The following is a 12,705-nucleotide window of genomic DNA, read 5'->3' on the forward strand; positions in this document are numbered from 1 at the left end:
TGGGTTAGGAGACACCCCAGTCCTTTGAAAGGACCCTGATAGCTGCAATCCCTCCCTCAGGCCATTGGTGCAGGGGAAGGGGGGTGAACAGGACACTGAGCTTCAGTTCTAACTCACAAAACACAGGGACAAAGGGAACTGAACATCAGGAGCACCAGTTCTGAGATTCCAGGTGATGAAGACTGAACCAAAGCTGTTCCACGTCACCTGCCTGGTTCTGTTTGTAGAGAGGCAACACAAGGAACAGAAGTGGCAGGAACTGTCCACAGGCTTTTGTGGGACTCAGTTCATAAATTACTCACTTTCAGGTCTGCACAACTAGTTTTGTCCAAGCTCTGTTTCACTCCAAAAGTGTTGTAATCTTTCAAATCCAAGTGACTGGTTGAATACAGATGATACAAATACATTTCAGCTTGGAAACAAAGTGCATCCATGTAACTAAAGCATCCATGTGGTGCAGGAAGCAACAGGGAAAACTTCCTTAACAGGTTAACTTGCTTTGCTGAGGTTTAACTTCCCTTTGCTTCCTTGACAAGTTGGCACATCCTGATGGCCACCTCAAAATGTGTCATTGGAAAAGATCTCCATGTTTTCTCTCCCAGTGGTACATTCCAACCTCCATGAGATTGCTTAATCTGGAACAGTCTCCATCCCTCTCCACTGACTGGTTTGGGTTGGAAGGGACCTTAAAGCTCATCTCATTCCAAGCCCCTGCCGTGGGCAGGGACACCTTCCACTAGACCAGGTTGCTCCAAGCCCCATCCAACCCGGCCTGGAAAAATTCCAGGGATGCTCTTCTGAAATAGCCTCAGGTTTACATGGCATAATGAAGTGTACAGCCAAAATCAGAATAAAAATGGGATTATGGGTTAGTGTCTGGATCCTGAGGGAAAGGCAGCAGCACTTCAGCTGAGGTTGTGTGGGGAGGAGGTGAATCAGCACTCCTGAGGTGCGGGAATGGAACCAATTCTGAAGGAAGGAGGAGCAAAGGGTGAGAAACAGTGTTGCTGAGGAAGGAATACTGAGAAAGCTGTGGAAAAAGTGAGCCAGAGGGGAGGTGGGATGGGAGGGAACGGGAGGGCAGCCTGCCAAAAACTGGCTGGATGAAACTGAGCTGGTAAACAGACACTCACTGGGAGCTGTTCACGGCAGCAGAGACAGAACACGGATCCTTCCTTCCCAAAGGAGTGTCTGCACCCAGAGGCTGGAAACACACAATTCCTGTCAGCCCACAGGGAGCAGAACCATTCCAGCAGGAAGGGTCAAACCAGAGCCTTGTTCCAGAGTGCCCCGGACATCAGCAGTGCCGCCAGAGCCATCGGCTCAATCAGCTGGAAGATTATAATAGAGGCTCCTTGGATTCTGTCCAGGATAAAAGCAAAGCCCGAATTTATGTCATCCCCTGCTGAGAGGCTGCAAGGGCTGAGCTCTGTTGGGAGGCAGGAAAAGGAGCTGCTGCAGCCCCCTGTGAGGGAGTGGGGGTGAAACACCAGCGTGGCTGTGCTTCAGTGCGGGGAGGCAAATCCCCTGCTCTCGGACATACCTGGCTCTGAGAACTGGAGCTCAAGGACAGCTCTTTTTTCAGCATTTCTTTTAGCTGGGTTAGGAAGTCAGCACGTGGAATTTGAGGAATCTCGTTAACTCTTGGGAATCCATTAAGCTCAGCTCCCGAATTCCTTGAATGAGCGTGGCCCACACTCTAAAACCTGTAAAAGCAATTAGAGCTTGTGACACTTTAACCTGAGCCTGCCCCCTGAGTTTCCAGCAGAGAGCATGGAAAGAGTTCTACAAAGTTACAATTCTGCTTTATCTTAGAATGTTTTAAAAGTTGTGTTTTACCTTAACTCCATACTCCTTATTGTTTTGGTGTCGGGCTCCGTCTGTGAACACCCAGGGAGCATTCAACATTCAACCTTCAGTAGTTCAGGCTGTAAAATGATGGTCACATCTTTTCCCAGGATTTTTCACCCACGGAAACAGATGTAACTGAAAGACATACAAAAAGAGCCTAAATTGGTCTTAAAATAAATGTCTACACTTACACAGTGCTTGAACAGCCTGTGGTTGGTTACAGTTTTTTATCCTGTAACTCCTTTCCCTCTAATCCAAGGGAGGGTGAGAGGGCTGCAGGGGGAAGTGGGCTCACTGTACATATCCAAGGAAGTGCACCTGACATATCACCAGTTGTTTGTGTAACACAACAGGGAGCTTATCTCAATTTCAAATAATTAAAGCAGAAATCCAGTTGGGGCTATTTCTGTGTTTTACAGATCCTGCCCTTGCTGGGAGATAGAACTGGATCCTCTTTCCCTCTCCTTCCACCCAAGCCCACGGGGCATTCCTGTGTGTGCTGCTGCCCCAGGGATCTGCCAGGAACTCCCAGGTGTGGCTGAGGGAAACGGGTTTCAAGGCTTCGCAGCCAGGGACGGTCTAACCCCCCTAATCAGTAGGAAAGGGGTGCTGGCCACCTCTCCTGCTCTTTTTTCTGCTTGGATCCCTGGGAGAAAGTGCCTCTGTGTCCCACAGAATACCTGGATTCCCTGGGGATGGTGGTAGGGCCTGAGGAGAAGAGCTGTGGGACCTCGGTGCTATCCCCTCCTCCCTTGGTACCTGGTGGCTCTTCTGGCCCCTTTGTGGGGATCTCCATCCACTGATCACCCTGTGGATTGTCCAGCACAATGGTGATGGGAACAGTGGGTTCTTCACAATAAGTCAGGGAGAACGGACATGTACAACATTTTTACAGCAACAACTGGAATTAGATCACAGGAAATACATTATTGACTACCTTTTCAAATTAAACTGTTGTTATATTTCTGTCCAGGCTACACCAGGGTGGCCAAAAGGCACGGGGAGGTGGCTGGGTCACACCACAAGGCACCTGGGGCACCAGGGGCAGGATCACCCTGCAGTGTTCCGAGACACGGAGACTCCTGGGGCACAAGCAAAGCTCAAAGCCTGCACTGACCTGCCAAAATGCACACAGGGGCTGCCTGGGCCTATGGAAAGGCAACGGGGAGTGCTGGGGCATCCCAAAAGGCTGCTGCTCAGCAGGGTGCTCCTTGGATGCTGCCGTGGCAGAAAAGCGATGGGACATTGCAGAGAGGTGGGTGATGGGGACCGGGCAGGTGGGATGTGCCGGAGCCAGGACCAGCCAAGGCCTTGGATCAGGAACACGGAGGACAAGGACCAACAGCCCATGTGGGGAGGAAAGCTGGGCAGGCACCAAGGGGCTTCTGTCCCTTCCCCAGCCCAGGAGGCTGAGGTGGGCTTGGCCACTGGGGAGGAAACAAGGACAGACTGAGCCCCAGGGGAACAAAGCCTGCCTGAGGTCTGATTCCTGGGCTAGTGATGGTGTCCCTGCCCATGGCAGGGGGTTGGAACTATGTCATCCTTAAAGGTCCCTTCCAATCCAAACCATCCTGTGATTTTCCAGAGAAAAGAGTAGAAAACATGGGTTGATTTAGAAGAGGAGACAACACATTTCACTGCTTGCCCACACATCCCTGGGGAAGGCAGGACGTTGCAGGGGACATGTCCCTGTGTGCTGGGACATTCCAGCAACAAAGGCTTTATGTGAAACCAGCTCCAGGCTACGTGTAACACCAAATGATTGTTCAAAGACATAGAGATGTGTTACCCTGCCCAGGGATGCTGCAAAGTGTCTCTGAACCAAAGAGAAATCACACTCATGATAACTGTTCAGAGTTCTCCAAAGAAAAACCAGGAAACAACGAGAGCTGCAGCAGCAGCAGCCAAGCCTCAGCCACAAAAATCAGCCCCCTCCTGCACTGCCTGTGAATAACATTCCTATAATTATTCCCACAGGATTAAGTGGGGCTGCTCTCAGTCTTGAGTTAAACACACTCAAATACCTGCACAAACCAACATAAAATATTGCTCCTTATTAGTTCCACTGCCAAAGTACTTCCCTGTCAGAGAGGGGCTCTCCTGCCCACCTCAGCCACTGCTCCTGAGCTTCTGCCCTTCCCTCCACGCCACTGGGATGGTCCTTTGCAAGGTGGGAAGCAGAGCATGAGCAGAAGGAATCAAGGGCGTTTTTTTTTTCTTCATCTTCTATTTTTTCCCCCTTTTTAAATAGCTTTGCACTTTCCCCATGCACAAGGGAAGTCATTTTCAGGAAATAAAGCAGCATCAAGAGAGAAGGTTTCGGGCTGCACATACAGATAAACAAATGCCTCGTTAAGAAAGAAAGAAAGAAAAAAACACTCTTGTGCAAAATAACAAAGTGTTCCACACAAATTCCACATCTTACCCCTCCTTATGAAACTGGCATAGCTGGCAGGAGCTTGGCAAATTAGGTCAAGCTGTACCCAGATGAGGGATTAGAGGAGGAGTTTAGAAATAGCTGAAGACACTGCCTGGGATGGGAACGTGGTCAGGGCTCCTCTGAGGAGCAAAGACAGACATCACCAAACACACAGCACTGTCCCTCACCAACAGGCTCCGGGGGAGAGTTCAGCACGGGAGTGATAAACCTGCAGGTTTTCACAGTGTAACAGAGCTCTGGGGCAGATCTTTGCTGGAAACACTGAAACAGAGACAGTGAGGCTGCAAAGCTGCTGTGGTTGCTGCACTGAGGGGGCTGTGCTGGGAGTTAAGGCCAAGTGTCATCAAAGATGCTTTTTCATGTTTGTGAACTATTGGTACAGGAGAAGCAACAGGGGTTTTCACTGGGGTGAACAGCAGGGAGCTGCAGCAGCACCAACCAGCACAGTCCTGCTCTGAAACAAAGCAGGGCTCCTCTGGAATGGGAAGGAGCAGGAACAGCAACATAAACAGCAAAGATAATTCAAAACAAAGACACCAGAAAAGCCCTGTTCTGCTTTCACCCTCTTATCTTTTCAGTTTTCCTTCAATGACCACACTGTTTGTCACTGGGCTGTGGCTGATCACAAAACCCACCACTCCAGGCACTGAAAACCAGCACATCTTCAGACCAGTAACACTGGAACACAAAAACCTGAACTTCCATATTCCTCCAAAGCAATGGATGGGACTAATAAATCCTTGTGGAATTTGGGGGACTCACAGATTTCCAAAACCCCATTAAATCCCAGATACTTAGTGGTAACTAATAAAGGTGAATAATTTTAAACTCTCACAGAGACCATTTAAAAAACCCATCCTATTTGGTATTAGGTAATATGGGAGAATGACAGGTTTTCTCAAAATTTGAGAGCAATAGCTTAACAGTGAGAGCTAGTTATAAAATGTCTTTCCTAAACCCTGGAATTACAGTGAGTCAGTCTCTGGCAACATCCCCTTTGGTTCCACTGCTTTATGATGTTCCTCACATCTCCAGAGGTGGCCTTTATCCTGCAAATAATAAAATCCCAAGTACAGAGAAGTAAAAATAACCGAAATTTTAGTGCATAATTTCTGTAAAGGCAAGGGCACAGAACAGCTCAATAAACTTTTATTAACAGATTCATCTTTTGTCTCTGCTGCTAAATCTGGCTCTCAGCTCATGTCAGATTTGTTTCAAGCCATCAAACCAAACCTGCTCTTTTCTTAAAAAGAAGACAACAGCACTTCTCAGACTTACTGCTGTAAGAGAATTCCAGTAGATGCTGCCCAGAAAATCCATTTGGCTGCCTCAGCCATCCAAGAATATTTTTAATGGGGAAAAGAAGAACATGTTATAAGAACACTCATTTTTTCTAATGTGAAATTCCACCTGGCTGACAAACCTGTCTGGAGAGAGGATTTCTCAGCAGTGGATGGTCTGACTGAGGCACAAGAGTTGACAATCCTGATTCATATTCTCTTTCCAGATCTACATCAAAGCCTTCCTGAGTAATTCTGGCAGCCTTTATTACAAGGCCCCCTCTACATAAAACAATATGTAGCTATTTTTTAAATTTCTGTCTATTCTGATACTGCACCTTTAAAAAAAAATTATAGACTCAAGTGTTATTATCACAAAAAGTGATTTAATCACCTTTCCTGCTGCTGTCCTTCAAATAAAAGATTTTCTGCTCCCATGAAGGTCAGACACATTTTACTTCGTGAAGACACAGATTCTTTGCCCTTGTTATGCTTTCCTTTCACTGATAATTACTACTGGAAATCTGCTTCACCTCTGTTGAAATAATGGCTTGTTATTATTGTTCTGACATCTGTGCTTCTCCTGCCTCAGCTGTTCAGGCAGATTAAGCAAGAGAAAGTTTCTCAGACACACGAAATCTGATGGAGGAGCCAAAACCAAGCAGAGATTTAACTGGGTGTTGCTAAACTTTCACATTAGAGGAAAACAGAAACTCAGCAGTACAACGTGCAGCTGACACACTTTATGAAAAGAAAGTAAAAACCAAAACAAGTAGGAAAATGAATCTTTTCTTACCTTATACCCTTGCATGCAAAGTTTCTTCCAGCTTTCAGATATATGCTCATATGAAAGTAAGAACTCTGCCAGAAATCTGACAGTTCTTTGTATCAGTTGCAGGAGGTGAGGGAAGAGTCCAATTTTCTTACAGCCCTGTTCTTTTTAACAATTTTAACAGTATTTGATACCATAATTTTGTTCTCACCTCCTAAGCAAGCTTGAAATAAAACAAGTATCGTTTTGAGGAAAAACTGTAGGAGATCAGGAGGCAGGAGAACAGCACTGACACTGCCAAGAGGATGCCTGATTTTTGCTTGCTCTTGCAAACACGATACCTAAACTCTTCTTTAAAAAAATCCCAATTCTGTATAATCATAATTCTGTGTCTTCAACAACACAAGCTTTCATCCAAGGCAATGGAAGATGCTTTGGAATTGGTCAACAAAGCATCAATAAAGGGATTATAGTAAAGTTATAAATCATAGATCTGATTAGGGTTTCTTCTTGATTTCACCTTTAATCCAGGATAACCCAATGATACCCAGTTAATCTTCTCTTCCCTGTGGTTTTTTAAACATCACAGGAAACTACTGCAAACATCTACTGACTAAACTGGTTAAATGACATGCTCCTTCCCAGAAGGATAAAATCTGTGGGAGTCCACCTTTTTGCCAGTCCACCTTTTCCTGCAGGTTTCGTGTCCTGCCAGAATAATGATGTGAGTTGTTTTTGGGGGTGTGGGGGTTTCCATGAGACCAGTGAGAGGTGAGCAGGTGGGAAGAGCAGTAAGGAAGCAAATTCTCTATGTCAGGGAGCAATCACCCCTTGGAATGGTTTCCATGTCTTATGGAATCATACCTTCAGTTTTCCATGCAGTGTTTTAAACCCTCCTAAGAGACAGGGAGCAGCAGTCAGCTGGGAACACACACTGGGACGGGCTCAGCTCCTCCATCCTCTGTGCTGAGCATGTGTATGTGCCTGTTTGAGATCTCACAGTGTGTAGACAGGTTAGATATCTGCACAAGATATAATTAATCCTGTTATTTCACCAGATTTTCAATTCCCTTCTGCAAATATTAAACATGTGACCCATGTTACTTCCTTTTGAATGAGTATAGCTTTTTATTTGTAGCTATTGTAAGATTAACAGTAAAAGTTAGCTCTTAGGAAAAAGTCTTTACAGTAATTTATGGAGATTAATTTTCCTATTTAGGTTAAGCCCAGACATTTACAAGAACAATCACTTAAATAAAAATAGAATATAAAGCCTATGTTTAAAACATGGCCTTTATTAGCGCTGTCTAGTGAGCTCCATATTTATCTTACATTGAAATAGTTCTGCTTTGCTTAAGAAAAGACAGAAAAAGTGCATTTACAAGAGTACTTTTTCTTTAATTTTCTGCGAAAATGGAAGGAATTGGAATCACAAGTTGACAAATGCTGCAAAATGAAATTTCAAGAAACATCAATTTTAGTAATGCTACGCCATCACTAGTGTTTCCTTCTGACCCTCTGCCGTGTGAACCAAATATCCTGATATACAGTCTAGAGCATCTATGGTTTTACTCTACAGCATATTAAACACAGAAAAAGGGGGCTCAGACCCCCTTTCAATGTACAAACATGAATAAAAAAATTGATTAAAAAAATCACTTTTATACATAATGTATATGCAAACTGTCTTAAATACATGGTTTTTGGAAGAGTTATTTACAAGCTGCATCTGCCCGTGGGACAATCCACAGACAGAGCACACACAGTTGCTTTTACTTTATTGTTGCATCTCAACTTTGGGAGATAGAAATTTTTTCGGCAGTACAGCAAACAGAAGAACTTGTGACAAAGGATCTTAAGGGCAACCCAAGAAATTTGGTTCCTCCAAACCAGGTTTAAGTACTAGGACTGCCAAAGTCTCCAAATCAGGTTTAGTTTAAGCCAGATGCCCACTGACAGATCTGTGTGGGGGAGGACACGTAGACAGACCCTTTGGAAGTACAGGAATGGCTACTGGATAACTCCTCCTGAAGAGCCAGAACTGAGAAGGATGTTTTATCCAAAGAGTGAACTAACCTAGAATTTTTTTTTTCCAATTTTATTAATATTTTAAAAAATACATAAAAATACAACATCCAATGTCTGAATAAATATATTTAACAAGTTGCAAGATACCTTATTTTACACAAAAATTTCAGCTTTAGAAATCTTGTTAAATAACTTCATTGTTGTTATATATTTCATTTTTTGTCTTTTTGTAACAAAATAAAAACTCTGAAATTACATAGAAAAAAGACAAAATATTTTTGTCAAGGGATAAGATAGTCCACTGAAAACCTATTCACAATTCCACTGTAAACATTAATAAACATTAAAATATTTGCATAATTGTGTGCTCAAAAATCCTATAAAAAGTGGAAGACTTATTACAACTGTAGTTTTCAGTCAACTACACTTCCTTTCACAATTTATTTTGTCCCATTTACACCTTTAGAACTGGGCACATTGCTGAACACATACTTTGGCAGTTCTGTATAGCAAGTGCTTCCACGAAGAGGAACTACTCACCAAGAGTTACCTACAGCTCGGTGAAAGTGCAGCAGCTACTCAGTTCTTTCGGGTAATTAATACTCTGATGTCTGCTTGGTGCACTTGCTTTTTTAAGATCACCCTAGAACACCTGAATGCTTCATTGGACATAACTTTTCAAATTTGATAAGTGCCCTTTCTCTGCGTTAAGGAAAAAAAAAACAAACAAACAAGAAACAAAAAAAAAAAAACAAAAACCAAAACAAAAAAAACAAACACAATGACAAGGATGTCACGTTGTGCCTACAAACCTTCAGTTACCAATGAGCTTAAGTTCTCTGAACAGTAAATTAAACAAAAGAAGAGGGTGGGAGGGGAGAACAGGTACAGTCCAGCAGTGGAAGTGTGTACAGGATATACTTGGCAATGTCAGACCAGTTGAGTGCTTTCTGTGGCTGAATTTCAGGATTTATGTCCATGGCAGCAAGTTGCTGGCAAGGCAGAGAAATGTGTATCACCTGCATTCGACAGCGAGCACGTTCTGGGGAGGAGAGGAGGAGGATGGACTCATTCCAGTGTCTGAGGAGGCAGATGACATGGATGCTCCTGTGTGTGACACTAAACACACAAAACAACCCATCAGCAGGAGATTATCAAAGTACAGCTCACAATGATGGTTCCCTTGGCCATTATGTTGTTTAAAAAGAAGCAGCACAATCTCAGAACACGGATTTTTTTGTCAACTGCTTTCACTGCTCCATTCACAGAAACTGGATTAACCTCACCCATCTACTGAGAGATAACTCATTACCCTGACTGAAAACTCAGACCAAGCTTGCACTAGGAAGTCCAATCTTCTAACATGCAGTTATAAAAGAGTCAGTAAATATTTCTGTAGGGTTCAAGTTCTGAAAAGTCACAAATGTTCTTTCTAAATATGTATACAAACAGACTATAACTTTTTTTGGAAAAATATTATCATTTAACCTCCAGTTGCATTGATTTGTCATGCAAAGCACAAAGCAAATCTCAAAGTTACCTTCTCTGTCTTTCTTTTTCAATCTTTTCCTTCTCCTGTCTATGGTTGCTACTTCTGACTTCAAGGACATGTAGTATTTTCGTATCTCCTGCAGTTTTTCTTGTAAGAAGGAGATCCTTTCAGTGCTGCTCATATTGTCCAGTTCATCTAAAAGTGGGAAGAAAAAATAGCTTTATTAAGGCCATTTTAAACAAATCTTAAGTGGATGTTACCCCACAGCATGAGGGGTAACACACTTCCATGGCTATGCCATAAAAAGCCCACACCTAATTTAGAATCCCAACATTTGCACATTTTTTCTTTCAGAACAAGTTTTCTTCTAAATTCCTTCTAATTCAAGTAATTTAAAGAATTCTTACTGAGCTGGAAACTCCACTTGTACACTCTGGGTGAAGCATTCTGGTGGTGGTGCTTCTCCCTGTGTTTATCCTTCTCCCCATCTTTGATGTGAGGAGAAATCACTCTGGCAGGAGACCGAGAAATCTTCTGTGGTTTGGCTGCATTGAGGTGTTTTACAGGAGTACATTTACTGGAACTGTCCAGCACAGGAAGGTCTTCACTGTCACTACTTTGTCCTGCAATGAGAAGAATTTAATTCAGATTTAAAAAAAAAAACCCACCTTGACATTTTAAAAAGGGTGGTTATAGTAAAAAGCAATGATTAAGGAAAAAAAGCTGCTTCTTGCTCAGAAGATCCCAGAGTGCACCCAAGGGAAAACCATCCCAGATTCCAGACACAACATCATCCTGCAAGTGTGCAGAATTCAAGGGCTGACTAGGCCAAGTTAAAAAGTGAAAGTCAAATTTCTTCACAGAAATAGTAAATAAACTCATCAAAATTAGAATATTAGAGCACTGATAAATTATCTTAAATCACTTATTTTGGCTTTCTAACATAGAGCAGACACTAGAATTCCTTTCTTAAAGATTACCCCTGCATTACTAAAGGCAGGTAGCAAGTGATTGCAAAGAGTGACCAAATTGCTTTACACATCTAAAGGAACAGTTCTGAAACAAGATTAAAAGCATGAAAGTTTAATATGTAATAGAATATTCTAAGCTGATATATTCAAATATTTTAGATCCCCACACTAATTGCCAGGTTTTGCACAGGCATGTCAAATATGTCTGAATATTGTATGTCAGATAATTAATATTTTAGTTTGATATTTAAAAATATAACAATGCTGTCACGAGGGCTAAAAACATTGACTCACTCATACAATGATCACCAAAAATTCTGGGACAGGACAAGGGGGAATGACCTCAAGCTGAAGGAGGGCAGGGTTAGGTGGGATATTGGGAAGAAATTCTTCCCTGTGAGGGTGGTGAGGCCCTGGCACGGGTTGTCCAGAGAAGCTGTGGCTGCCCCATCCCTGGAAGTGTTCCAGGCCAGGTTGGACAGGGCTTGGAGCAACCTGGGATAGTGGAAGGTGTCCCTGCCCATGGCAGGGGGTGGAACTGGAGGATCTTTAAAGTCCTTTCCACCCCAAAACATGGAATGTGATTCTGTGATTCTAATATTAACAGCAAAATGTTTTTCTGCACTGGAATATTTTAAGTGGCTCCTTTTCCATAAAGTTACCCAGTTTCCCAGTAAAGTTACCCAGGGGGTTGGAATGAGATGATCTTTAAGGACCCTTCCAACCCAAACCAGTCTGTGAATCTATGGAAAATGAGCTACAGAACCATAAAAACTCACATTTCTATAGCAAGTTAGAAAATAATCACATACTTCAAAGAAAAAAACTCCTTTGGCTGAAAAGCTGTTCTTTAGCATCAAACATTTTTCTGTACTTCATAAATGGCAATTTTTTTTTCCCCCACCAGAAACACCTATTGTAAGACTTCAAAGTTACTCTCTCCCAAAATTCATAACCAATGTAATATATAAAAATCAGCATAATGGTAAATATTTAGTAACTGCTAACATACACAATTAGTAATTTTTCCTAAGTAATATAAAATAGCCAAGAGATTCCCAGTAACTCTGCTACCACAGAGCTCAGAAGTTCCCTCCAGTTGTTCACCACCAATAATCTTGATGAACAAAAATGAAAAACCCTGACAGGGAAGTCCCATTCACTGCAAACAGTGGGTAACAGTGAGAACAGTGGGCTCTTATCCATGTTTACAGGCCAGGAGAACCTTTCCCCTCCTCCTCCCCCTCCAGGAATGTACCTGTTCCATTCTTTTCATTTTTGGCTGCAGCGCTGGTTCGCTTTGGAGTTCGCTTTTGTTTCTTTGCCAGTGTTCCACTGTTGCTGTCACTGGGTCTTTTTTGACCTACATGAGAAGGAAAAAAAATGAAAAAAACAAAAACAAAAACAAAACACAAGACAACTCAAATATTTCTGCTTCTAACAAGCTCTTTTTATAAGCAAGAAAGAGAAATTTAAAACCAGACACGATAAGACAGTTGGGGTTGTTCAGCCTGGAGAAGAGAAGGTTCCAAGGAGACCTTAGAGCCCCTTCCAGTGCCTAAAGGGGCTCCCAGAGAGCTGGAGAGGGACTTTGGACAAGGGCCTGGAGGGACAGGACAAGAGGGAATGGCTTCACACTGACAGGGTGAGATGGGATATTGGGAAAAAAATTGTTGGCTGTGAGGGTGGTGAGGCCCTGGCACAGGTTGCCCGGAGAAGCTGTGCCTGTCCCATCCCTGGAAGTGTCCAAGGTCCAGTTGGATGGGGCTTGGAGCAACCTGGTCTAGTGGCAGGTGTCCCTGCCCATGGCAGGGGAGTGGAACTGGATGGTCTTTAAGGTCCCTCCCAACCCAAACCATTCTGTGATTCTA

At 43.2% G+C, this 12,705-nt stretch overlaps 1 protein-coding gene across 3 annotated transcripts in view; it reads right to left on the reverse strand.

Moving 5' to 3' along the window:
• Positions 1–7,198: 7,198 nt before the first annotated feature.
• ARID4A (AT-rich interaction domain 4A) overlaps positions 7,199–12,705 on the reverse strand; it is a 46,377-nt gene continuing 40,870 nt past the window's right edge. Inside the window, exons 21-24 of one of the 3 annotated variants that reach the window (XM_018082729.2) lie at positions 12,093–12,197; positions 10,271–10,486; positions 9,912–10,058; positions 7,199–9,490 (exon numbers count right to left, since the gene is read on the reverse strand). In XM_018082729.2, the coding sequence (XP_017938218.1) occupies positions 9,387–9,490; positions 9,912–10,058; positions 10,271–10,486; positions 12,093–12,197 (572 nt within the window). In that variant the 3' untranslated portion in view covers positions 7,199–9,386. The remainder of the gene's footprint in view (positions 9,491–9,911; positions 10,059–10,270; positions 10,487–12,092; positions 12,198–12,705) is intronic. The other 2 variants (XM_018082731.2, XM_018082730.2) reach the window with 2 other exon arrangements.

The sequence above is a fragment of the Manacus vitellinus genome, unplaced genomic scaffold (assembly GCF_001715985.3).
Source record: "Manacus vitellinus isolate BGI_N305 unplaced genomic scaffold, ASM171598v3 scaffold_6_pilon, whole genome shotgun sequence".
Taxonomy (NCBI): Eukaryota; Metazoa; Chordata; class Aves; order Passeriformes; family Pipridae; genus Manacus; species Manacus vitellinus.